General features: G+C 58.3%; 1 protein-coding gene across 1 annotated transcript in view; it reads left to right on the top strand.

Annotated features, from left to right (window-relative positions):
- The window catches only part of POLA2 (DNA polymerase alpha 2, accessory subunit), a 29,297-nt gene extending 8,103 nt beyond the window's left edge, over positions 1 to 21,194 (top strand). Inside the window, exons 2-18 of the mRNA XM_045297168.1 lie at positions 725 to 846; positions 1,419 to 1,510; positions 2,367 to 2,424; positions 6,554 to 6,660; positions 8,457 to 8,650; positions 9,200 to 9,288; positions 11,279 to 11,434; positions 11,871 to 11,988; positions 12,450 to 12,632; positions 14,093 to 14,358; positions 15,081 to 15,119; positions 15,611 to 15,684; positions 17,972 to 18,080; positions 18,296 to 18,402; positions 19,665 to 19,724; positions 19,897 to 20,023; positions 20,728 to 21,194. Coding sequence (XP_045153103.1) covers positions 725 to 846; positions 1,419 to 1,510; positions 2,367 to 2,424; positions 6,554 to 6,660; positions 8,457 to 8,650; positions 9,200 to 9,288; positions 11,279 to 11,434; positions 11,871 to 11,988; positions 12,450 to 12,632; positions 14,093 to 14,358; positions 15,081 to 15,119; positions 15,611 to 15,684; positions 17,972 to 18,080; positions 18,296 to 18,402; positions 19,665 to 19,724; positions 19,897 to 20,023; positions 20,728 to 20,880 — 2,054 coding nt within the window. The 3' untranslated portion in view covers positions 20,881 to 21,194. The remainder of the gene's footprint in view (positions 1 to 724; positions 847 to 1,418; positions 1,511 to 2,366; positions 2,425 to 6,553; positions 6,661 to 8,456; positions 8,651 to 9,199; positions 9,289 to 11,278; positions 11,435 to 11,870; positions 11,989 to 12,449; positions 12,633 to 14,092; positions 14,359 to 15,080; positions 15,120 to 15,610; positions 15,685 to 17,971; positions 18,081 to 18,295; positions 18,403 to 19,664; positions 19,725 to 19,896; positions 20,024 to 20,727) is intronic.
- Positions 21,195 to 25,167: the final 3,973 nt, after the last annotated feature.

The raw sequence follows: 25,167 nt of genomic DNA, 5'->3' as shown, positions 1-25,167 counted from the left end.
GTCTTAGAGAAGGCCCGAGTCAGTCCCTAACGCAGAGCACTGACGTTGGCCAGCCAGACCCTGTGCCTTCGGCTCCATCTTCCTCTGGGCCTCATCCATCCCACCTCAGGATCTTTGTGCCTGTCGCTCCCTCGGCCCGAAAGCTCTTCCCTTGAACGCTGCTTGCTTGGCTCACTGCCTCACCTCCTCCCAGAGTCCTTCCCGATGAGGCCTCGGTGTGTTTAAAATCGCCAACGCCTCTCCCTGCTCAATTGCTGAAGCTTTCGACATAGCACATTTATTTAACCATAAGCTCACTACAGGGATCTCAGGCTAGTGGGCAAGCACTAACCAAGTCGTTGGCTGTTCAGGCCTACCAGCTGCTCCGAGCAAGCGAGCCGTGGCAACGTGCTTCTGGAAAGATTCAGAGCCTGGGACACGCAATGGGCCGTGGTCTTCCGCCTTGCAGAACCACGTGGAGTCGATGGCAATGGGTAGCGTCCGCACCTGGTTTTGAACGCTCGGTCTCCCCACAACAAGCGGTGTCAGGAAACAGGAGGTTCTGCTGCTTGGTGCACTGCTGCCCCCTCAGCGCCCAGCATGGGACCCAGTGTTGACAGGTGCTGAATAACACCCCGCCCTCTTGGCCCCCAATGAATCAATGAGGACTGTTGGTTTTGCATGTCAAGGTGAAGGCAGTAAGAAATGACCCTTAGTTCCCCCTTGTCCCCCTTCCTTCCCCCAGTGGCCGAACTGTGCGTCCTGTATAGACAGAATGAGGAGGAGATGGCAGGCGAGCTTGTGGCCTTCGTCAGCACGCGTAAAGTGGACCTCACTCCCGAGACGCTGAGCTCCTTTGAGCACGAGGTCAGAACCAAGCGGGAGCCCGCACGGCCCACTCCCCATTTCCGTTCTCTAGGGGAGGCGGGGGGAGACGTTGGGAAGCGGGGGCACTTTGGAACCCAGCAGAGCCGGGCACCAGTCCTGACGTGAGCTTGAGCAAGCAGCTTCCCAGCCCCGAGCCTCATTGTCCTCTTCGGTCAAGTGGTTCTGAGCAGCCTTGTGTTCCACGTTGGTTAGAGAAGCTGGCGGAGAAGGAAGGGCGTCCTGGGCCCCGCAGTGGGTGGTCTTGAACACACAGGACTGGCGTTGTCAGCATCGGAACCGAGCACCTCAGAGGGGTGGTCACGGGCGAAGTCCTCGTGTCGCACCTGTGGCACATCTGAAGACATGAGTTCTTTGAGAGATGTTACACATTGGAGTTTTTGTTTAATCGGCCATTGAAAACCCCGGAGGGCACAGTTGTCCTCTGACATGCGTGGAGTGGCCACGAGTCGGAATCAGCTAGACAGTCATGACTTGTTGTGTCCAGACTGTGGGAAATGCCTCCTCTGTGACTTTACTGCGGGGTGATGCCTTCCCTGTCTTTCACGCCTCAGTTTCTCAGCAAGCAACTGTCCAAAGGCCGGCCCGGTGCCTCCCGGGAGAATGAGCATGCGGGGACTCGAGACATTATTTCCATCCAGGAGCTGTATCCTTGTCTGCGGAAGGGCCCCTGGCTTTCTATTGCACTTTCCTCAACGGGTGCCCGTGTGATTTAACAACAGATGGTGAAACTCCCTGATGGTTGCGATGCTTCCTTATCAGCCCTCGCTGTGGTCGCTTCTTTTACTCTTTGTGTTGTTTTGTTTGTTGTCATCGTAAGTGAAGCATGTCCTATACACAGGGTAAACCATTCCATCGCCCCACGTACATGCCGCAGGGACCACTCTCACCCTCTCTTGCCGAGTGGCTTGCTCCCCATTAACATAAGCTTACTGCCCCAGAGGGTCCTAGCTCACCTGTCAGTGGTTGTCAGCTGTCAGAGAGGTTGGCCTTTAAAAGATCTCAAATGATTGGTCAGTTTTAGACGACTTCGGGGGATGATTTTGGCTTGAGGTTTAACGATGATCGATGATCGTGGGGGTTCCTTTAGCCTCTGTGGTGCCCGACAGTCTAGAGTCCTTGGGAAGTTGGCATTCTCTGTTCTGCATTTTCCCCCTTTTGGTCATCAATTGCACTATGGAATCTTTTTTTTTTAAAGGAAATATATATTTTTTAATCACACAATTTACTATGCTGATATTGACAAGGTCAATAGGAGAAGTTCACATTCATTGGCAAAAGGAATCTCGCGCACTATGGAATCTTTGGTGGGAAAGTTCAGGCGTGGCTGTTGGGTTCCAGTCTCCCGGCTTCCACAGCCTCCTCTGGTTGTCTTCAAGCCTTTTGGGACTCTAGGCTTTATACCGGGAACATGCTGTTAGACGATGACTGGATGTCCCGTGAAACCCTGACCCTGACCTTGGGGGGAAGCTGACCTGGTTTTCCTTAACCAGCACGTGTAGAATTGAAGTCGAGGAAGAAGAAGAGACCCTCTTGAACTCTTACACCACCCCCTCTAAGGTGAGTCCGCAAGGGTTAGAAACTGTATTTGACGACTTTTTTGCACTCTGCCCCCCTCCCCCCTATTCTGAAAGCATGACTCCCCTTTGAGGATCTAAGGGAGACCAGTAACCGCTGCCGTACAGCTGCTGAGCCATTTCCAGTCGTGTGCACGACGGTCTTTACAGCTGCTTGGCTGGGGCTTGTCGTTGCTTGGTGGTTTTTGCATTTCTTGAACTGCAGCTGCTCCATAAGTGCCTTTGAATGGGTAGAGTGTTGTGTTGGGGAGGTTACAGTTGAAAAAACTGTTAACGCCTTGCCAGGGGATCCGCTCCACCTCGCGGCGACCCCACAGGACAGAATAGTGCTGCTCCGTCAGCTTCCGAGGCTGTCAGTCTAAACGCAGATGCCCTCATCTCTCCCATGGGCAGGCGCTGGGTTTGAACTGCCGGCCGTTTGGTGAGTGATCGGGAGGGAGCGTAACCCCTGTGCCTGTGGAGATGTAGAGAAGGGGGGTAGCCAGGCATGGCCTCTGGAGTCTGAGTCCCCGGGAGGTGCCGCTGGTCCAGTGCTAGCTCCTCACCTAGACGTGCCGTGGAGGAAAGACCTGGTGATCGCCTCTCAGAAAGCTCACCCAGCCTTGGGGGCGGGGAAGGAGGGGAAAATGAGGAGCTGATACCAAGGGCTCAAGTAGAAAGCAAATGTTATGAGAATGATGATGGCATCAAATGTACAAATGTGCTTGACATAATGGATGGATGGATGGATGGATTGTGATAAGAGTTGTACAAGCCCCCAATAAAATGATTAAAAACAAAAACCCAACACAGTTAAATCCTTCAAACTTTTCTCCGTCTTCCATGATGCTGTCGTTTGCTCCCGTGGTGAGGACCCCTGCTTTCTTTACATTGAGTGTGTCCACACCGAAGACTGCAGTCTGGATCTTCATCAGCACGTGACTCAAGCTGCTCGCAAGCAGCTGACAGCCAGGCAGGGTTGTTGTTCGGGGCCAGCAGCCAGTTCCAACTTGGGGCGACCGAGTGTACAACGGGTGAACACGCTGTACACAGCAGGGTGGATGTGCTGCGACCACAGACTGAACTGCCTGGTGCTGCCCCAGCGGCGCAGCTGGTGCTGCGTTTCAGCCATGGCTACAGCCCCTACCTCGATCCTCTCGATGAAAGTCTCCCCTTTTTCTCTGACCCTCTACTTTAGGAAGCACGAGGTCCTTCTCCAGGGATTGGCCCTTCCCGATAACACATCCGAAGTAGGTGGGACGAAGTCTCGCCATTCTCACTGCCAAGTAGCATTCTAGCCGCGTTCCTCCCGCTCAGATCTGTTTGTTCTTTGGGCAGTCTGCACGATCTTGACTGTTCTTGGCCGACACCATCATTCAAAGGCCTTGATTCTTCTCCGGGCTTCCTTACTTGTGGACCAGCTTTCTCAGGCCCGTGAGGTGATGAGAACTATTAGGGCTTCGATCGTCGTCGGGTGCACCTTATTGTTCACAGGGACCCCTTGTCCTTCCAACCTTTTAAAAAGCTCTGACACACAGATTTGTCCATGCAGTGCATCGTTGGATTTCCCAACTGCGGCTTCATCATATGTCCAAAGTATGTGAGGCGCAGTCCTGTCCTCCTCGCCTCTAGAGAGCATTCCGGCCCTACTTCTTCCAAGACAGACTTGTTTGTCCTTCTTGTGGTCCACTATAACTTCAGTACTCTGCCAGCCCCACCATTCAAACACATCGGTTCTTCTTCATCTTCCCTGCCCAATGTCCAACGTTCTCAGCATGTGAGGCCGCTGGAAACACCCTGGCTTAGATCAGGCTGTCTTGAGTCCAGAAAGTCACCTCCTTGCTTTGCAACACTGCAGAGCTCCTGTGCAGCAGACTGACCCAGTCACACACGTCTTGATCTCTTGACTGCTGTCTCCGTGGACCCCAGCAAGTTGAAACCCTTGACAACTTCCATCTTTCTTCCATTTATCACGGTGTGACCACTTGGTCCAGTTTGAGGACCTTGCTCTTCTTGACATGGAGTTGGAATCCACACTGAAGGCTGTCATCCTGGCTCGTCATCAGCAAGGACTTCAAGTCCCCCTCACTTTCAGCAAGCAGGGTTGCCTCATCTACATATTGCAAGTCGTTAGTTAATAAGTCGTCCTCCAGTCCTGCTGCCACACTCTTCATGTGACGCAGCTCCTCTGATGATTCACTCAGCGTACACATTGAATAAGTGGGGTGGGAGAATGCAGCCCTGGTGCGCCATTCCTTGATTTTAAACCATACCGTGCTCCCTAGCTCTGCACACCTGCCCCTTGACCTACGTACAAGCCCTGTGGGAGCACAAAGACGTGTCCTGACATCCATTCTTCTCAAGGATATCTATCGTTTGTTTCCACAGAACTGCATGCCTTGACACAGTCAGTAAAACACAGTCTGCCTCTTTCTGGCATTCTTTGCTTCCAGCCAACACCCACCTGACATGAGCAGTGTGCTCTCTTGTTCCGTGCCCTCTTCTGAGTTCAGGAGTTCAACCTGAACCCGTGGCCAACCCTTGTCAATGTGCTGCTGCGACCGTGATGGTAATGGAGCGGGCCGTTGTCCCTTCTCTTTGGGATAGGGACAGATACGGACCTCTTCAGTCAGTTGGCCAAGTGGCTGTCTCTCAGATCTCTTGGCCTAGATAAGTGAATGCTTCCAGTGCCTTATCAGCTCGTCGCAGCATTTCCACTGCTATCCCACCCTCTGGTCAACCTGACTCACAACAGCCCTACAGCGTGACCAGAGCGGCCCCTGTGCCTTTCAAGATGGTAACTCTTTACAGGAGTAGAAAGTCATCTCTCACCACGTGGTTTCCAACTGCTGACCTTGCAGTTAGCAGCCCAACACATCTCCACTACGCCACCCGAGCTCCTCCCTGGAGAAGCAGGTATGTACGTTATGACCCTGCGATTCAGTCTGCAGCCCGGTGTCGGGCTCATCGTGAACACGGAGCGAAGAGTCAGGATATCAGATGGCGCAGTAAGGTGGTAGCTCTGGCCGCACGTACGTTTTCTAAGAGGAGAACACACTGGGAGAGTCGTGGGAGGTGGCTGTGGTGTCGGCACTGTTGCTTGCTGGGTATTTTGAAGTCTGGCTGCAGCACGGCGATGCCTTTGAGTCAGTTCCCGTGGTCCCTTCTGCAGCTGTCACCAACCAGACAGCATGGTGGCACCGCCTCCCTCAGCAGCCAGGAGGAGCCCAAGGACAAGAAAAGGCTGACCCGGGAGCTGGCCATGGTCCAGGCCAAGCCGTTGCCTTTCCTGTGCCCACAGCCCATTGGCTGGGGAGTGGAGACCGCCTCAGACCAGAAGTAACAACTAGAACCCATCTGATGAACTAAGAGGGAAAATGAACAAGGCGGGTCCTTGCTATTGTGGGCAGGGATGTTCCCTCAGACACGGGTCGGAGGGAATGAGCTCTGCAGAAACCTGGGAGGAGACTGCAGGCAGCGGCAGCAGCGCTGAGGTGGGCCACTTCTAACAGGCGGGAAGACCAGCAGGAGAGACGGGGCAAGCAAAGGACAGGAGCCTTGTCTCACAGGAAAAGAGGGCACAGGGGCTGCCCAGGAAAGTCAAAACCAAGCTCACTGCCATCAAGTCCCTGCTGACTGCTAGCGACCCCCTGTGGGTTTCTGAGACGGCAACTGTCTGCAGGCGTGGAAAGCCCAGTCTTTCTCCCAAGGAGCAGCTGGTGGTTTCGAACCGCCGACCATGTGGATCGCAGCCCAGTGTCTCCGTACTTCATGCAGATCTCATTCTGGCCTTGTCTCCAGATTCTTGAGCAAACTAAGAACCCCAAGTGACCATCAATGAGCTCTCTCCAAGCATGCGCTCAACCATGTTCTCGGCCCCTTGGTGTATGGGCCGCCCACACAGCGTCCCTCGCAAATCTCCCGCTGGCTCTCCAGCTAAGGAAGAGAAGACCACTCTTCCACGGAGCTGAGTTCCAGAGGATGCTGGGAAGGTTTCTCTGGGGCTTGTGCTCAGAGGGCCCGGCCTTCCGGCCTCCCCCTCCCTTCCCTGCCCTCCAAAGAACCATGCGTAATTAACGACGGGGTCTCAAGTGGCTGGGGTCTTCTTTGCGTGCGGTTTATCTCGTTCCCAGGGTTCTCAGAAGCGAGCTATCGCCACCCCAGAAACCCCCCTGACGAAAAGGAACGCGTCCACACGCAGCCCCCGTCAGCTCCTCTCACCATCCAGCTTCTCTCCCAGGTACGCCCCGCTCCCGACTGACACCCAGGGTCCCTGGCCAAAGATGGTGCTGCCCCGGCTGCAGAGCCGCCGGCCCGGCCCTGCCCACTCCTTCTCCCTCCCTCTGGAAAAGTACTGCGTCACGCGGTCATGAAGGAAACTGGCTTTTCTGGGCCTCACTTCCTAGATGAGGAGCTGATAGCCCCTGTGGAAAACAGCTTCTCTATTCAGGAGGCAGGGAGCCTCATGGGTCTCGCCAGGAGAGGTGACCGGGTGCTCACCTGCTTCTGTTGGGTTGTTGGGTTTTGTTCCCCACCCCCCTCAAATCCAGGTATTCCCGTCTGAACAGAAAAGCACGTGGCTTCCTCTGTCACAGTCCAGAGTAACGTGCTTATAGGCCCCTGTTCGGTGACAACTGGTGCCAGCGCCCTTCCCCATCCCTGGAGGCCATGCTGACGCCACGAGGGTTTTGCCCCCCTTGCTCCCTGGCACCTAGATCCACAGAGATCTCGAGTTGTGTTCCGGGAATCTGCCTGTGACCTGTCCTGTTTTCGACTAGAGAGTCCCATATGTAAGGACTGTCCCGTCGGGGATTGGAACGGTCGCCATTGAGGGGAACTGCTCGGAGCTTTTCCCTCTGCACGGAACCCCTTCTCCTGCACTCGCCAGGGCCGAAGGCTTGCCAGCTCTGCTGTCGCTCAGGGCGGTTCTGAGGGGCCCTTCCACCATCCCATGGAAGGGACTGCCTAAGGGACGCTTGAGCAGCTGGGGGAATTGGGCCCTCTCGGGCTTCTTTGAAACCCGGGGCAGAGCAGCCCCTCCAGAGATGCTCAGTCACACTCCCAAAGCGGGCGGACCGATGCGAGCATCCCAGCAGCACATGCCACACCAGACGCCCCTCTGGGTTCTGCAGGGAGAAGCCCAGGGACAGGCCGCCCTTCCAGCCTCCAGTGTAGGCTCATAAAACTGACGTCATTTATGCCCTAGCTTCTGAGTTACGGCCGGGGATGGAGAGCACTGGCTGAGGAGGTGGTTGGTAGCCTCACTGCCAAGGAGGAGGATGTGTGTGCACACAACCCACCCCACCCCTGGGCCAGGGTGCCCCCACGTCGACCTGGTCAGCGTCGAGCAGTGAGCGGAGCCTTCCTTCAGTAGGCTTAGCTGTAAGGATTTGGAGACCCCGTGCTAGAAGCATGCTGGTGTCACAGCAGATGAACACACACACACACACACACACACACACACCCCATGACCAGCCAGTCCTAGGCACAGGAGAGCCACCCCTGGTCGACTGTGAGCACTGGAGACCGTGGGGACGCTGGCCAAGCAGCTGCCTAGCTGACAGTTCCCTGGCACGTCACCTCCTCCAGGGGCGTCTCAATGTCACTCCGAGTCATCTTGTAGTTTCTGCGTGGCCCCAGATGGGTAGGTTTTACTAATGGTCAGCGACTTGCGGCTTCCCCACAGGCGCAGGTGCAGGGAGACTTCAGCAAGGGGCAGCGCAGGGTGCTTGACACTCAGCTGGGCTTTGTACCCCTGGCCTTATTTTGTTTTAAAGCCCGCTCAGCGAGGCTGGGTGTTGTTGCCTTCGTTTCATTCCCCAGCCCAGAACAACCACCTTCGTCCCGTCCCCTGCTCCATCTGCTGGCCCTCCTCAGCCTCTCCTTCCCAGAGGCCAGACCCTTGACATAAAACGTGACACCGGCTTGACTTTGCTTCCACGAGCCCCAGTTCCAAAAGGCACCTCGCTGTTTCCTTCCCGCCCCGCTGGCTGCGAGGGAAACCCAGTAACCTTCTCTGATCTTGCTTCCTCCCAGTGCTACCCCCTCTCAGAAGTACAGCTCGAGGGGTCACCGAGGGGAAGTGGTGACCTTCTTCGGTGAGCCGCAGGGTGTGTCTTGGTCCGGGCGAGGAGGGGCTGGGAGCATCAGCCTGCAGGTCCTGGGGTGCCCAGAGCCCCTGACCAAGAGCTACAAGTTCATGTTTCAGAAGCTCGCGGATGTCCGAGAAGGTGATGGCCTTTCTTCCCTGTCGCCATGCACACACACACACACACACACACACACACCCCGACCCCAGGGTGAGCTGCTGCAGGACAGCAACTATGCTTCAGCTGTGTGGTGGCACAAAGCCTCGGCACCCCCATGGGTGGAGCGGGTGTTAGACCAGACGTGCCTGTGGGCGAAGACCCATGAAGTCACACCCTTAGTAATTCTCCCAAGTCCCTCACTTCCTGGAGGAAGGGCCACCCCGGCTCCCAGGATCAGAACCTCAAAGCTCTGCCAAGGGGTGGCTCCCAGGGAGTGTGGGAGGCATGCATGGCTTCTACCTGGTCTCGTGGAGAGTGGAGACCCTGCCCCAGCTTGGGCCTCAGGGACTGCCCGAGTGAAGGCATACTGGGGGTGCCGGAGGGATTGTGCCACATGATACCCCGTGGCGGGATGGGAGGCCTCGTTCTACCGCCCACCCGGCTTGCTTCTGTAAGGCCCTGCAGAGCTTCCTCGGCTTGGCAAAGTTAACTTTTTTTAAATGCAACCCCTCTCTTCCTGTGCAACTCCAGTTCTGACCTGTAGGATAGAGGAACTTGGCAGTGAACTCAAGGAGCACTATAAGATTGAGGCATTCACTTCCATTCAAGCCCCGGCACAAGTAAGAGTTGTCTGGTTCTTGCTGATTGACCTGGTTGGTCGGGTTTCTTAGTGGCAGCCTGCCCGCAGCCCCTTTCGCCCCGTGTACATTCTCGGCAGAATGGGTCCTGGGCAGGCAGATCTACGAGCACATGTGTCTTCTTCCCTCCGCTTTGGGTCTTAAACACAAGCAGGAGCCAATGGTCTTGGGCCCCTTAGTGGAGCCCCTTGGCGTTTCCCACAGACAGAAACATTCAAGTCCGGTCCTGGGCAAGGGAGGTTTTTCAGAGTCCTGTTGGTGTGGTGGTTACGTGTTGAGTTGCTGACTTCGAGGTGAGCAGTTCAAAACCACCAGCCGCTCCTCGGGATAAAGATGAGGCTTTCTAGTCCAAGGACGAGTGACAGCCTCCAAAACTCACAGGGCCAGTTCTGCCCTGTCCAGTAGGGTTGCCGTGAATCTTTTTTTTTTTTAATTGTATTAGCAATGACTCCTCATTGATCCCCAGTGTCCTCTCTCCTTAGACTGGGCACTGTCCATAGTGTCTCTCCATCAGAGTTTAGTCTGGCGGAAGCAACCGGACTTCTTCTCAGGGACTTTTTTTAAATCAAAGGAAAGATGAGTTCTAGAAAATTCCTTAAAGTGCCTCTGTCGTACATTTAAGAGCCCTAGCCGGGCTGTCGGCCAAGTTAACCACGAAGTCAGCGGTTCAAACCCACCAGCCACTGTTCCCTTAAAGATGTACGGCCTTGGAAACCCCTGAGTCAAAGCGGACTCTGTGTCTGCCCTCAGAGAACGGACAGCCCTGTCCTGTAAGGAAGTAGGTTGACTTCTTGGGTTTCACGCCAAGGTGGGAACAGGAGAGAGGCAGCCACCGAGGAGTGAGAGTCTGACTCCATTTAACAGGGCACATCCTGCTAAGAGGCGGGGCAGTGCTCGGAAAAAGGTGTGGATCCAGAGCCGAGGATCTGGGCTTGAAAACGTGGGCTTCACCCGCTATTGGACCCTGACTATGTTATCTAACCTCTGGGTGGCTCCTGTTCCCTCACTGTAAAATGGGCTTGGTCATAGTATCACAAGTGCCCCAATGCCAATGTCCAACTTAGGGACAACTCCTGCTGCCCCCAGTGTGGCGCAAATTTGCTCTCACTTGGAAATGAGCTCACCCACCCCTGGCAGCAGATTCCTCAGCCGCCTCCTCTGTGTGCACCTGTGTTCTAATCCTAGTTTAGGCTTCCAGCTTGTTCTTGCCTGAGCAGCAAACCCACTGCCCTCGAGCCGGTCCCGACTCAGAGACCCCATTGGGCAGGACAGCCCTGCCCTGAAAGGTCTCCACGCCCATCTGCAGGGAGCAGAGTCTGGTCTCTCCAGGGGGCAGCCAGGGGGTGGACACCACTGACCTTGCAGAGCCACCAGACCCCTTTTCTCCTGAAATAAGACCTGCTCCACCTGGCCTACAAATTCCACTTGTGGACACACAAGGACCAGGTGGCCTTTATACCAGGGGGCTGCCTGTGTCCACCTCAGGGTGGTTGCGGGGACTGGGTGAAAGTCTTTATAGAGAAAACCAGGGTTGGGGGGGTTGGAAATACTGCCATGGAGTCAGTGCTGGACCCTGTAGGACAGTAGAGCTGCCCCTGTGAGTCCCCAGACTAACCCTGCGGGAATAGAAAGCCTCATCTTTCCCCCACGGAGCAGCTGCTGGTTTCAAACTGCTGGCCTTGCACTTAGCAGTCACAGTAAAGGCTGGCTATGGTTAACGGTGAAAGCTCCCCAAAGATGCAGTGGGGGCCGGGGCCATGTTCCACTAAGGCCCCGCTTGGGGCCTGGATGGGCTCTATGTCCCCCAAGGGTTTGGTGGCAGTGCTGGGTCACCTCCAGGTCCAAGGTGACCCCCAGGGAGGTCCTGCTGTGGTCTGGGGCTTGTCTCACACGTGTCCCGTTGGCCTCAGATCCTGGACGCCTGCTCCAGTGTCCTCAGGCCATTTCGCTGCTTCTACCCCCCACCCCCCAGGAGCCCGTGACGATGCTGGGCCGGATCGGCTGTGATAGCAACGGAAAGCTGAACAGCAAGTCCGTGATTCTCGAGGGAGACCGGGAGCACTCCTCGGGCGCCCAGATCCCAGTGGACCTATCCGAGCTCAAGGAATACTCCCTGTTCCCTGGACAGGTAGGACCAGGAGCAGCAGCCATGGGCTGTGAGCATGCAGTTGGCATTTCTAGAGCGGCTCTGGGAGTAAACATTTTATTGGTAGGCAGCTGCTGCTCCCTAAAACCATGCGGGTGCCCGTGGGTGAGGGTGCAGGGCCTGGCCTTCCCCTGCTCTTGGCTGGCACCCAAGTCGAGAGGGTGATGAGCAGGCAACGGGCCCTCCCTAAGCTACAGCGTTCTCTGTGACATGGGAAGACGCATGCTTATCTCAGAGCGGCTGGATGGCTGACTGTCATGGCACGTGGTTATCCTCCTCCTCAGCGGCCGTGGCTGGTTTCTGGAAGACAAAACACCCCACCCGCCCCGTTCATCTCCAAAGGCGAGCGCTGGCCGGCACAGGCGTCTATCTCTCCTCTCCCAGCTTCAGCCGGCGTGGTTCCCTCCCTGTCTTTCAGGTTGTCATCATGGAAGGATTCAATGCCACGGGCAGAAAGCTCATTGCCACCAAGCTCTACGAGGTACCCCGCCAGCCCCTTCCCGACTCCCCCCGCAGGATGAGCAGCCCCGGCTGTCGTAGAGCCTGCTGATTCGTGTCTCGCTGTGGACGATGGGGCCAGGCTGGCCGTTCCTCCAGGCAGGGCAGCCCCGATTTTCTGAGAGGCCTGACGGTCTCCGTCACAAGGGCTCTGCCCTGCCAGGGTAGCCCAGCGCAGCCCTCGGTCACTCAGCAGCGAATGGATGGGCTGTGCCCAGGGAAACTGTCTTTATGACACTGGTCCCTCGGCTGCCCTGCACCAGCCATGCCCTCGCTGCAAGGAGAAGTGCCGGGTGTTCTGCCCGCAGCCTTGCCTGGAAGCATGCCGATGGTGCAGGCATCCCGGCCCCGCCCACCGCGTGCAGGCTGATTCCTTGCAAGGAGCCCAGTGCATGGTGGCTAAGCACTTGGCCACTGGGCCGAAGCTGGCCATTTGCAGCCAGCCGTTGTGTCCGTGGAGATGGCAGCCTCTGGGACCGTTCTGCTCAGTCACCTGAAGGCACCAAGCGGCCCGTGGCTTCCCGTAACCGAGTCCTCTGCCACCGGGGCAGCCCCATCAGCACTGCAGCTGGGCCCCCGGCCCGGGCCGTGGGGCCCAACGACCTGCCTCCGGTTTTAAAGGCAGGCCCCCTCCCCTCCAACAACCCCCCCAAAAAGAAGGAAGGGAAGCCGGGGGCCAGTGGTGGTGTCCAACCTTGAGGGTGGGGGCAAGGGCCCAGGAGCAGAGGCCACGGGTTGCTCACGTGGTCACCTGCACCTGATCCCCGCACGTGCCATCCCAAGACGAAGGCATCACCGGGTGGCAGCTTGCTTGGAGGAGGAAGTAGAAGCCGTTTGGAAATTAATTTCTCGAAAGGCTCTTGTACTCGGTCCAGATCCTGGAGGAGAAAGGGGCGTCTGTGGGAGATCAGAGCAATCCCCATACAGTCGGGGTGCCGGGAACCGTCGCAGGCCGGTGCCGGGCTTTAGTTTGACAAGGAGGGAGGGTCTCTTTCCCGATGGGAGGCCCGGCTCCACTCAGCAGTCAGCGCACCTCACTCACAGCCCCCACCCCTCCCTCGCGGAGGCTGGCGAGCTGCTGCTGCTGCTGCAGTACTGACCCATGTCCACGGCGTGTCCAGCCTGGGGAGTGGAAGAAAGGCCCGGTGAACACCTTCTGAAAACCTGGGGACCCAGGGGCCCCTTCACGGCCTCGAGGGACGGTCCAGCATCCGTAATGCCTTGTTAGACCGCGCAGGAAGCCGTGCTCACAGATGAGACATCAGTGGGAAGTGGGAGACGCGCCCTCCAGCCCCGCACCCACACTCGAGCTCCCGCACCCGCACAAGGTCTGCGGTTCCAAAGTCACTCCCAAGTCGGAAGTTGCCGTGAGAAAGCCTAGAATGATCTGGTAGCTGAGCTTAGGTAGACAAGAGGCCAACAAATCACACACACACAAATTTAACAAATTTTGTTGTTTGCTTATAAATCGTTTCATTAGGGGCTCTTAAAACCATCCATACATCAATTGTATCTAGCACATTTGTACCTAGACGCCATCATTTTCTTTTTTTAATGTTAATAAGTCATTTTATTGGGGGCTCATACAGCTCTTATCGCAATCCATACATCCGCTCATTGTGTCAAGCACATTCGTACAATTGTTGCCATCATCATGCTCAACATTTTCTTTCCACGTGAGCCCTTGGTATCAGCGCCTCGTGTTTTTTCCTCCCTTCCCTGCTTGTTTTAGGGTTTTCAGAGCTGTGACCTTTGGGAAGCAGTTCGTCAGGCCTTGCCTACAAGTCCCCTCTGAGGGGGGTTGGCCGGCCTACCTTTTCGTTAGTAGTTCAGTACTTAACTGTTTGCTTCTCAGTAGCCTCTCAAGAGCCGAAACTCCTTGCTGCGAGCCTGTAGTAGAGGGTAGGACTGCCCCTGTGAATTTCTGAGACTGTAGAAAGCCTCGTCTTTCTCCCATGCAGCAGCTGGTGGTTTTGAACTGCCGACCTTGGGGATCGAAGCTTGTAACCATTCTGCCACCAGGCCTCCTCAGGCAGGCTCTAGGAGCTAGACAAGACAGAGCCACCAGGTCCTCTGTGGAGCCTTCTAGAAGGTCCCTTGTGCGCACACCTGCCTGGCGTATTCTTCTAGGGCAGCAGTGAGATCTTATTCCTCCTCCGCTCCCCGAGTTGTGCGGCAAGGAGGCTCTCCGTAAATTGACTCTGGGCATCTGGGGTCTGTCTCCCCTACCGTCCCAGCGTCTGCCACCATCCAGCCCAGACCTCGCCCTCCTTCCCATCACAGATCTCGAGCAAATAATGGTTCTGCTGGCCTGCGGACCCTACACCACCTCGGACAGCATCACATATGAACCCCTGCTGGACCTGCTCGCCGTCATCAACCGAGACCGGCCCGATGTCTGCATCCTGGTATGAGGCCCCAAGCCAGGTCGCCTCCCTGGGGGCGTAGAGGGTAACTTCAGACTACGTGTCCCCAGTGGTGTTCTAGGTCGGCGGGGGTTGGGGGTGCAGGGCGCTTTATGTTTTAGGTCTTACTCTGCGTCTTGAGAAGGGCAGGCCAGCCGGCCGTGACCAAATCTCAGAGCCTTGTTGAGCAGTCCAGGCATCACGGTGGGCCAGTGGTGACGCGTTGGGCTGCTAACTGCAAGGCCAGCGGTTCGAAACCACCACTGGCTCTACAGGAGGCAGACGGGGGTTTCCTGTAGAGTCACTGCCCTGGAGGCACACAGGGACAGTTCTCCCTGCCCTTTGGGGTCTCTGTGGTCAGCATTGACCCGATGGCAGGGAGCCGTGCTTTGTTTTGCCCAACAGTCCAGTGCTGTTATTTCTGGCGCATTCCTTCTGAGCCTGCCTGGGGCTTCAGGGTTCAGAGCAGGACTTAGGGTGGCGGACAGTGCCCCCTGCAAAGCGTGAAAAGCCAGAGGCCGTGTGAGGTGGGCACCGGGGCAGCGGTTATTACAGGGCTCTGGGCAGTCTCCATCCAGGGCTCATGTCCTTCTGCCTGGGTGACTCCCAATGAGAGTCATGGAGGGGGCACAGGCAAGCCAGCTGTGAAAACTGCCCAAAGTGTTCAGAGACCAGGGGTTCTGGTTCGCCCTCTGACCCCTGGTTTCCTCTCCCTCCCTCTACAGTTTGGACCCTTCCTGGATGCCAAGCACGAACAGGTGGAGGTGAGCGAGCTCCCACTGCTCCTGTCATCTTTCAGCCTGTGCCCAGCACCTGCCACACCTCAGCCAGTCCCAGGGCTCCCCAGGGAAACCCTGCATGGGGCAGGCATGTAGACAGATGGCTGGGGGAGGGGCACACCGATTCACCCTGGAGTCCCTGTGTTTGTGACATGTGACATGGAGGCCCCGGAGCCGGGCTGGTGAAAGTGCCTCCCCTCGCTGGCTGCTCCTTTCAGCTCCCGGGTCCCCATCCATCGAGGGCGGGGCTGCTGCCCTCTTCCTTCGTCTCAGGTACAGACAGGTCTGTAAAACAAGCCTCCTTTAGGTCTCTCCACCCCCAAACACACACACACACACACAGACTCAGCTAAGCACAGGGCCACGGCTCTTCATCGTTGGCGTGCCCCTCTGCTCCTCGCCGCCCCTCAAGCCCCTGGCATCGCCCACACACAGTAGACAAGCATGGCCGAGCCTCTGCCTTTCCCTCCCTGCAGAGCTGCCTGCTCACCAGTCCGTTTGAAGACGTTTTCAAGCAGTGCCTGGGCACCGTTATCGAAGGGACGAAAAGGTCAGTCGGTGCAGAAAGGCACTTCCCCGTCCCCTCAGACAGCAGCTCTCGGCGAAGCTCGGAAGTGCAGATGAACGTGCTTGAGAAGCAACCCCAGCACCCGCCTCCCCCTTCTCCCCTCCTGGGCATAAACTGCCCTGTGTCCGGGAACATCGGGGAGCCCTGGGAGGGATCGGAGGCACAGAGCACCATCTGGGGAGGCCAAGGGCCTTTGGTGGTCAGGGCGAGGCCAGGTTCCTCCCTCCCTCCGGTCACGCCAGCGTCCGTGGGGGTGGGTGGAACGCGGGGCGGGAGGGTGGAGACGACCCTGGAGGAGGCCCGTTGGCGATGACAAGGGACAGTTCTCATCTGGGCGCAGGAAGTGGCCGAGGCCAGAGTGGACCGCCGTCTGTCCAGGAAGCTGCCATGCTGCTTCTCAGCCCCCCCAGAGGAAAGGCAAAAAGCCCGTCTCCCGGGGCCCCCTCGTGGCCCCTGTCCTGTCCCAGGCGGAGGTGGGGCCCATTAGAAACCCAACAAGTCGTAGTGAAAAACAAACATTCCTGAGGCAAAGCGTTAAAAACAAGCCGGAACAACAAAGGTGGATTTTGAAACCAGACTCATCTTCCGCCCTTTGGCCGTGAGAACTGATCCCAGAGTTGATTTTGTGGAAACGCAACCTTAAGGCCCGACAGGCTGGGGCCCAGAACTCCCCCAGTCGGGGCTGGCCTTCCCCTCCCTCCCTCCGAATGGGGACCTCAAACGGAGGCCCTGCAATGCAGCAGCAGGGCTGGCGCCCGTGTCGCCAGCCCAGCCCGTGGCCTTGCTGCAGAGAGGCAGGGTCGAGTCACGTGGACTGGGTGCCCTCGGTTGTGGCCGGGGCTCTGGCCCCATGTGGCATCGACAGCAGTGATGTAAACAAGGAACAAGCCCGACATTGTCAGGCCGGCCGAGGGCCTAGCACCACCAGCCGCTTTCGTCTGTGGCCGGCCGGCGCAGGACGGGACTGCCCCACCCCTCCCCAAACGTGTCCCTCCATCAGAGACCTTGCTTTTGATTCCTGAGAGACCACAAATGCCTGCTTGCTGGTACAACCCGGTCCAGACCGCCAGGCCCCAGCCCAGCAGAGCCCCACCCACATGGTGTGCAAGCCGGTGCTGGAGCCCGAACATTGTTGGAATTCTCTTCCTGACCCCTCCTCCAGCCCGTCACCCCGAGCAGCAGCCTCTTTAACACTTCCGTCCCCAGTGCCTTCGGCAACTGGCTCTCCCGGCAGGGGCCACCTGCACCCCAGCCTTGGTGTGCAGCCTGGACCAGGGGCTCCCGGCATCCGGGCACAGAGTACCCCCACCCGTGGACGGACTGCAGCAGCCACACTGGATGGGCTTGGCTGGTCTGGGTCCTTCCCTGTGGCCACTTCCACAGCAAGGGCTGCTCACTGATGGGCAGAGAGCTTGGGTCTTCAGCTTCTGGTGTCCTGTTAGAAGTCTGCTCAGGCCAGAAGCCGGCAGGACAAAGCTGGGTTAGAGTGACAACAGCCACGGGCAGGATTGTCATGTTACAAAGACACCTCTGGTACCTCGGCCTGGGAGGGTGGAAACTAAGCAAAGAGGGAGCTGGTGTGAGAGCACCAGGGGGCCTGGGAGGCAGGCTTTCTGCCCTTCCTCTGGGGGCGCTGAGAAGGCAGATCAGTGGTCCCTAGGGCTGCGGCTTCACCCTAGAAATGCACCTCTGTCGTTTTGCACAAGGCCCTCTGCTGCCTTCCACACACCCCTCCCTCCGCACTCGCGGGTGTCTGAGCAGCGTGTCCGCTGCCTCCCAGGAGAGCGCCCCGCACGGCTCAGGCCTTGTCAGGTCGTGTGTCTGATGTCCATGAAGGTCAGACCGCGGGCAGTGGCCAACCACTGGTGTCCCTTGGGGCTGGCCTCTTTCTGTCCTAGCTCTTCCACCCCAAGGGCGACTTAGGTGAGCTGAGTTTTGGGGGGTGTTTGTGATGTGAATCAGAACAAGTGTCCTTGTTCATGTGTCTCATGGGAGGTGCCACCTTTCCTCAGGCTGCTGCTGTGACGCCACTCAACCCCAGGACCGAGCCAGGAGGGCCCTGCCAGGTGTCCAGGGCTGTCTGGCGGCAGGGTGCCACCCCTTTCTCAGGTGGGGCAGCCGCTGGGTGCTTATCCTGGCACCAGCAGGCCTCCCCTTTGGAGACAAGGCCTCTGCAAGCGTCCTCGGAGGAGGAGGGCTCCCGCGGGTGCTGTCCAGCTGTTGGGGCGCCCGGACACCCACTTCCCTCCCTCCCTCCCTCTTGTGCCAGCTCCGGCTCCCACCTCGTCATCGTCCCGTCCGTGAGAGACGTGCACCACGAGCCGGTGTACCCACAGCCGCCTTTCAGCTACGCCAACCTGTCCAAAGAGGACAAGAAGGTAGCCCGCCCTCCTCAGCCGGCCCCTCACCTGTCCCCAGAGCGCAGGGTAGAGGCACCTCCAGACGTGCCTGAAGCGTCCGCCGCAGGCATCAGTGCTGCTCATCCTGTTGCCCCGTCCTCCCTCCGGTCATCCTCCCTGGCCCTCGGAGAGCCTCCGTGTCCCCTGGGAGGAAGGCCTGTCACAAGCGTCCGTCTCAACCCCTGTCGTTGCAGCGCGTGCACTTTGTGTCCGAGCCCTGCAGTGTCTCCGTAAACGGGGCCGTCTTCGGCCTGACGTCCACAGACCTGCTGTTTCACATGGGGGCGGAGGAGATCAGCAGGTAAGTGCAAGCTCGCTGCCCCAGGCCGAGGGAGAGTAGCTGCAATTGATGCCCAGCCCTGGGGAGGGGTGCTGTCATCCCCGCCAGCACCTGAGGGAAAGAGCCTGGTAGTGCTGTGGATTCAGTGTCCGGCTGCTCTCTGCAAGGGTCCCCGGTTCAAGCCTACCAGCTGCTCCCAGGGTGAAAGATGAGGCTGCCTGCCCAGCTCCCCTGCTGAGTCGGTACCCACTCTACGCAGTGGGTTTGGTCTGGGGACAGTCACCCAAGGAGAGCAGTTGTGTCCGTTTATTTATTTATTAAGTGGTTTGATTAGGGGCTCATACAGCTTTTATCACAATCCATGAGTCCATCCACTGTGTCAAGCGCATGTACATCTGTTGCCATCATCATTCTTAAAACATTTTCTTTCTACTTGAGCCCTTGGTATCAGCTCCTCAATTTTTTTCCTCCCTCCCTTATGAACCCTGGATAATTTACTTTTCTTTTTTTTTTTTTACACTGACCGCTGTCTCCCTTTATCCACTTTTCTGTTGTTCGTCCCCCTGGGGTGGGGAGGTGGTTTTCCTTCCATCACTGTGATCAGTGTCTGTCCCCCTGGGGTGGGGGTGGGGGTGATCGGTTCCCACATCCTTCTGTTTCTGTCACCACTGGCTTGCACCTACACCAGGCCAGAGAGACGCCGTCGTGTCTGGACATGTGATTTAGAGTCTTGGCAGTTCCTTGCCATTCTCTCCTCGGCCGCCCCCCCCCTCCCCATCCCAAGTGTGGCACAGAGCCAGTGTGGCGTGTCCCTGGGGCGGGTGGCCTGTGAGGTCACTTGGAAGGGTTTCCCCTTTGCTTGAACCACAGAGAACACTGGGGAGACCCACACCCAGCCGCAGCTGAGGGTAGGCCCAGGCTGTCCCGGCTTCAGGCCTGTGGAGGAGGAAGAGGAACAACATGTTCACTGAGGTGGGCGTGTCCGCTGAGGTCAGGGTCCCCAGGCCAAGGCCACCCTCACCTCCTGGAGGAGCAGACTGTGTCCTCTTGCGCCCAACGGCCTGCCTTGATCTTGAGGACAAGGGACTCCTGTCTCCCCCTTCGCTCTCGGGTAGCACAGACAGAAGTCCTGGGGGCGGGCCCTTGGCTTCCCCAGAGGTGTTCGCTGTTGCTGTGTTCAGCCAGCCGGCTTCGGCCCTGTCGGTGAGCCCCTTCAAGCCCCCGAGGCAGCAGGCACTGACAGGCATGGCTCCAGTCCCACCGCCTGCTTTTCCTCTGCCCAGTTCTTCGGGATCCCCCGACCGCTTCAGCCGCATCCTGAAACACATCCTGACCCAGAGGAGGTGAGCACCCACCTGCCCGGGAGAGGAGAGGACTTGCGTTCTGCCCCCTGCAACAGAGATGGGCATGGGGGGGTGGACAGCCTGTTAGAAGCCAGTGACATGGGGGGTGGGGAAACGGGGGCGCCGTGTCACTTTCTGCTGACCGTCTGGCTGCGTCTCTCTGTCTCCATAGCTACTACCCGCTCTACCCTCCCCAGGAAGACATGGCCATCGACTATGAGAATTTCTACACCTACGCCCAGCTGCCTGTCACCCCTGACATCCTGGTCACCCCATCGGAACTGCGGTATTTTGTGAAGGTGGGTCTGAGCGCCTTTTCAGGAACACAGCCAGCCTCTGGCTTTGCCTTCAACACCGCCCAGAGCCCACTCCTCATAGGTCTGCTGACAGGTGGGGTGGCCGGGTGGCCCACCATTGGGGCCTTGCTGTTTTTGGAGAGCGGGTGGGACCAGAAGACAAAGTTGCCCCTAAAATGCTGTGTGACCTGCCCTTTCCCCAGAGGATGCTGCCGAGTCGAGGTAGCAGTCCTGGGAGCCCAGGTTAGCAAGTAGGGGACCCCCCCCACCCCACCCCCACCAAAGCAGGAGTGTTCACCCAAGGCCACATGGGGTTAACCTCCGGAACATTCCACAAATACATTTTCCCCTGTGACCTCTTGACGGGCTTAACCGAGACCACTTTGAAGTCCCGTCCTGATCATTTCCCATCTGGGGCCACCCAAGGCCCGCCACTCGGGACAGGGTGCTGGGCTCCCAGCTGGACAGCCTGCCCCTCGGACCCAGAGGTCGTCAGCCCCTACAGACAGGAAGCAGTGAGTAGCGGGCAGGGCCGGTGGACGCCTCCGCCAGGCGGCCTCACTCGCCCTCCTCTGTCCAGAGGCTCCGAGCATTTCTGATTGATTGCGGGTTCCGGGACTCTGGGGGTCTCACCCTCCCCTTGCTTTTTCAAAATTGTGGGGGCCTCGGTGCCCCGTTGACATGGGTCTTTCCTCCCCTCTCCCCAGGATGTCCTCGGCTGCGTCTGTGTGAACCCTGGGCGCCTCACCAAAGGGCAGGTGGGGGGCACCTTCGCTCGGCTCTACCTCCGGCGGCGGCAGCCCGAGGAGGAGGCAGGGAGGCGGGGTCTGTCTGTGGCAGCCCAGGTGGTCAGGATCTGAGGGCCAGGCCTTTGTGGTCCCCAAGGGCCACATGCCAGGCCGCCCCCAACCCAGGAGCTGGCGAGGAGTCCAGACTTGTGGAAGATGGTGGAGGAAAGAGAGGCCACCTGCTGTGCCAGGAGGACTGCAGGGCAGGCCCCTTGGGGAAGACCCCCTGCAGCTGGGCGCTGGCGGCTCCGGATTAAGTGACTACACCCTAAGGCCCCCGTGGAGTTCAGGGGGATGGGACACCCTGCTCGGTGATTTTTCTACGCGCATCAAACACAGAAATAACTCTTAGAGGAATAACAAATATATTCTGAGGATCATCTCTCTCCCGCTCGCTCCTCCTTCTTCCTGGTAGCTGGCAGGGAACCAGCCAGGTGATGTGTATCTGTTAGTGCCCCGGAAACCCCCCCTCAGTCCCAGCCCTCCAAATGCTCCCAAGTTTGCTGCGCGCCCCACCCCCTCACCCACACACGTGTGCCCCATGGTCCCCCTGACCACTCCATCTTGAAGGGCAGCCTCACGGATGGAGCTGGTCCAAAGGGGGCCTGCTCAGCAGCCCAGAACATTTGGGCCTCCCTATCCCTGGGCTGCTGGCACCTTGGAGACAGGCCGCTTCTAAGCTTGGCGGGCTTCTGCACTAAGTTGCAGGCTGCCCTGCCCCACCCGGCTGAGCCAAGGCCTGGGGTATGTGAGAGAGCAGCAGGCCCGATGCCTTTGCCCTGACTCATTGATAAATAGGTGACCAAACACTCCCAGCCTCTGCCTCCCCCTCCTCGGGCTGGGCCAGTAAGACTGGCCTCTCTCAAAGCCTCGGGGGCAATATGCTTGTTTCCTTTCCTCAGGAAATAGCCCCCTCCTTATCAGGATGAGAATTAGGAACACACCCCAAAGGAGCAGGATTTTTCCCTGCAGCCTGGGCCAAGGGGCATTGGACTGGGTGGGCGAGGCAGCAGGGCAGTGTGGGCCCTTCCTGACAGCCTGGTGCCGTCGTCCGCTGGGCGCTCTCCCCTTGTATTCCCACCAAGCTCAGTGTCAGCCCCAAGCCGGCCCGCCTTAGCAAGCCTGTGTCTGGAGATTAACTCAGCCTTCCCCGGCAGATAAACCAGCTCGGCTGAGGGTCCCCCAGCCTTATCAGGGCCACACACGTGGGAGCCTCGACCCAGAGTGTTCTCTTGACCACTAACAGTCTTGGCGAGGACAGTAGCGTCTTGGTTCCCACCTGGAAACGTCCAGAGCCCTCTTTCTGGGCCTTAGTAAGATTCAGGACAGTCCTACAGCCTTGGGAATGGGGGTGCCCCCAGGAGGGGAGGATAGTGTGCTTCCCGGCGAGGGAAATTGTGCCAGGGGTGGGGGGCCGGGCACCCTCTCCCCCACCTGCTGCCCAGGGAAGAGCGAGGACAGGGCAGCCTTCCCCGCCACCCGCTGCCCACCCTGGAAGAATGGGAGCCAAGTGCTCTGTTGCCTGGATACCAGTCGTGGGACTGTTGGAGAGGGCCAGGATGGGCGTCCGACGCACCCTGAAAGAGAGGATCCAGCCCCCGAGAGGACCGGGCAGGCCGACGTGCCTCCCTGCCACCAGACGGTTCCTCTTCACTCTTGTCAGGAGCTCGGCGCCAAATGACTGCTGGCTGACTTCTCCGAGATCCCCCTCCAGCGGTGTCACCGCTTCCTGCTCTGCAGGGCCAGGGCTCCCGCCCTGAAGAGGGAGGCCTTGGGTGGTGGGGTGTCCAAGGCTGAGGAGACCCCGGGGCTGGGCCTGGGCTGAGACCACTCCCTCCTGTGCCGTTGCCTCTGAGTCTTGGAGTCAGTTCCCCATGGGCTGCGGCACCTCCTAGAGCACCCGGCAGCAAGGCCGGCGAGGCCCCAGATCTGTGGGTCAGGCATTTGCCTCCTGACTCACGTGTTTGCAGGGTCGACACACCCCATCAGCAGCTCAGAGGACAGGCCGCTGGCTCAAGTTTTGAGACCAGGAGGTCAGCTAATGATAAGCCACCTGCAAGGCCCAGAAGGAGAACTTTGCCAGAGCCTTCCTGTGTGTGTATGTAGGGGCCTGCCCTCCAGGAAGCCCCCCTACTTCATCACTGAACTGCTAAACTACGGAGAACCATGGTCCGGCCAAGTGGACCCATAAATCTTAACTATTTGTGTTTGCCGCAAGATATCTGTCCTGGGAAATGAGGTGCGGCCAGAAAGGCGGCTGCCCCTGGCCCGTGACACACTGCACGTTCGTGGGGAGCCCGGTGCTGAATCATTCGTAGAGGACCTGCTTCTGGTCCTGGGTATCATTCGTAGCAGAGCGGCTCCCGCGCTGCAATCTCTTAAAAGTCAGCCCTCCACACAAGGGTATGTGGCGTGCCCGGGTCCGGTGGGGAGAGGATAGGAGGTGGAACCTGCTTGCTTGCTCGCTCCCAGCAGCATGCCTCCCGTTGGGCCCGATACCGCCGAGGTCAAATCAGCAGGGCCCCTGGGGTGGCCTCTCTCCCCACCTGGCTACGGGCATGCTGCGGAGGCTGGCCGACCACCTGCATCCCGTCCGTCCCGGCTAGCTAAGGTCTGCGCGTCTCTCTCCCTCTTGGCCCCCTCTCAAAAAAAAAGCAAGGTGTCCAGTCCCCTTGGTGGACCACAACACCCCTTCCGTGTTATTTGCGTGTTGTTGGTGCAGCAGAGTCCGTTCTAACAGCAACTCTGGACGGCAGCCTGAATCACCCTCAGGGTTGTGAGCTGTGTGCATTGTCGCCGCCACTGTGTCCATCCATTTCATGAAGGCCCTCTCTGTCCCACTGACCCTCTACCGAGCACAGTGTCCTTTTCCGGAGACTGGCCTCTCCCGACAGCATATCAACGGCGTGAGACAGTCTTTTCCGGCCGTACACTTTCTCCAGAACAGGTTTGAGTCTGTTTATCCTTCCGGCAGTCCACTGGACTGTTGATGGTCTCTAAGGTGGTGCGTCAGAGCCACCGATTCTGCCGTCCTCCTTAGCCCTTGTCCAGCTCTGAAGCCATTGGCAGTCTGGCCCGAGTCGGACACATGTCGTCCTCAGAGTGACATCCTGCCTCGTCACCGTTCTGTGCAGCAGATGTGCCCAATGCAGCGTGCCGTTTGATCTCGCCTGCTGTTTAGGGAGCATTGATTGTGGGTCCAAGCAAAACGAAATCCCTAACCGCGCTTTCCCCCACTGGTCATGATGCTGTCTGTTGGTCCGTGGCTGGGGCTTTTCGTTTTCTGTGCATTGAGTTGAACCCAGAAGGAAGGCTGCATTCTTTCGTTTTTCTTCAGCAACTGCCCCAGTCCTTGTTTTCAGCAGGCAGGGCTGTGTCGTCCGAACACCGCTGGGTCATGGGACTTCCTCCAAGCCCGATGCCGTGTTCACATAACCCTGACGGCGCTTCCGCTGCGCTCTGAAATGCACACACAACCCACTAGGACAAACTGACAGAGGAAGGGTGGGAATTCTTTGCACCGTCCCACCCAGGTATTGTGGGCGAGTTGCAAAGATGATGAGTAAATGCACTGTCACACAGTCCATTCTGATTCATTTTGACCACAGAGGACAGAGGGAAACGGCGCCCCAGGGTTGCTAGGCTGTCAGCCTCTGAAGAAGCAGGCTGCCTCATCTTCCCACAGAGCGGCTGGTGGGTTGGAACCACTGACTGACCTCTGTCGGCAGCCCACACTGAACCCCCTGGTCTCACTGCCCTCGGAGCATGCTCAGTAATTCACTGGGCCACAGCCACGCCCGTGCCACTGAGCTCCAGGCAGTTCTCAGGGAAATAACCCCTGTTCTCTGACCCAGGGTTCGGCTCCCACCCCTCGGTGCCCCAGCCCTGGCAGAGCAGCTGCCGCTCCCTGGCCCCTGACTTGATCCCTTGAGCGGCTGCCCCCAGAGAGGGTCACAGGATCCTGGCCGGCTGAGGGGGACAAAAGCCCCTCTTAGCTCCCCACGCGTGAGACCCGAGTGGGTGAGGGGCGCTGGGCTGGTGGGACGGGGGCAGGGCCAGACTGCTCCTCGGGCCTCAGTGTCCAGCTGGCCTTCCTCAGCCACCTCAGGCCTGGCGTTTGTTTCTTTTCCCTTAACCTCTGCTGGGGTCACCCTGCCGGGCGCTGCTGCTTCCCCCAGGTTCCCTATTTTCGTGGTTTTGTTTGGTACGAACTTCCTTTCCCCTGACCCCAGCCTCTTGGTCAAGCCACCTGAGAGCCAGTCCTGGGTGCGCCCACATTGGCCTCCTTCCCACCGGAGCCCGCGGGCCGGAAAGGCCCAGGCTTTAGGGGTTTTAGGCTTGGTTTGTTTAACAATTTTT

This window comes from Echinops telfairi, unplaced genomic scaffold, assembly GCF_000313985.2.
Source record: "Echinops telfairi isolate 266 unplaced genomic scaffold, ASM31398v2 ScPeMD7_7417;HRSCAF=8455, whole genome shotgun sequence".
NCBI classification, from domain to species: domain Eukaryota; kingdom Metazoa; phylum Chordata; class Mammalia; order Afrosoricida; family Tenrecidae; genus Echinops; species Echinops telfairi.
This window is presented reverse-complemented; position numbering and strand designations above follow the sequence as displayed.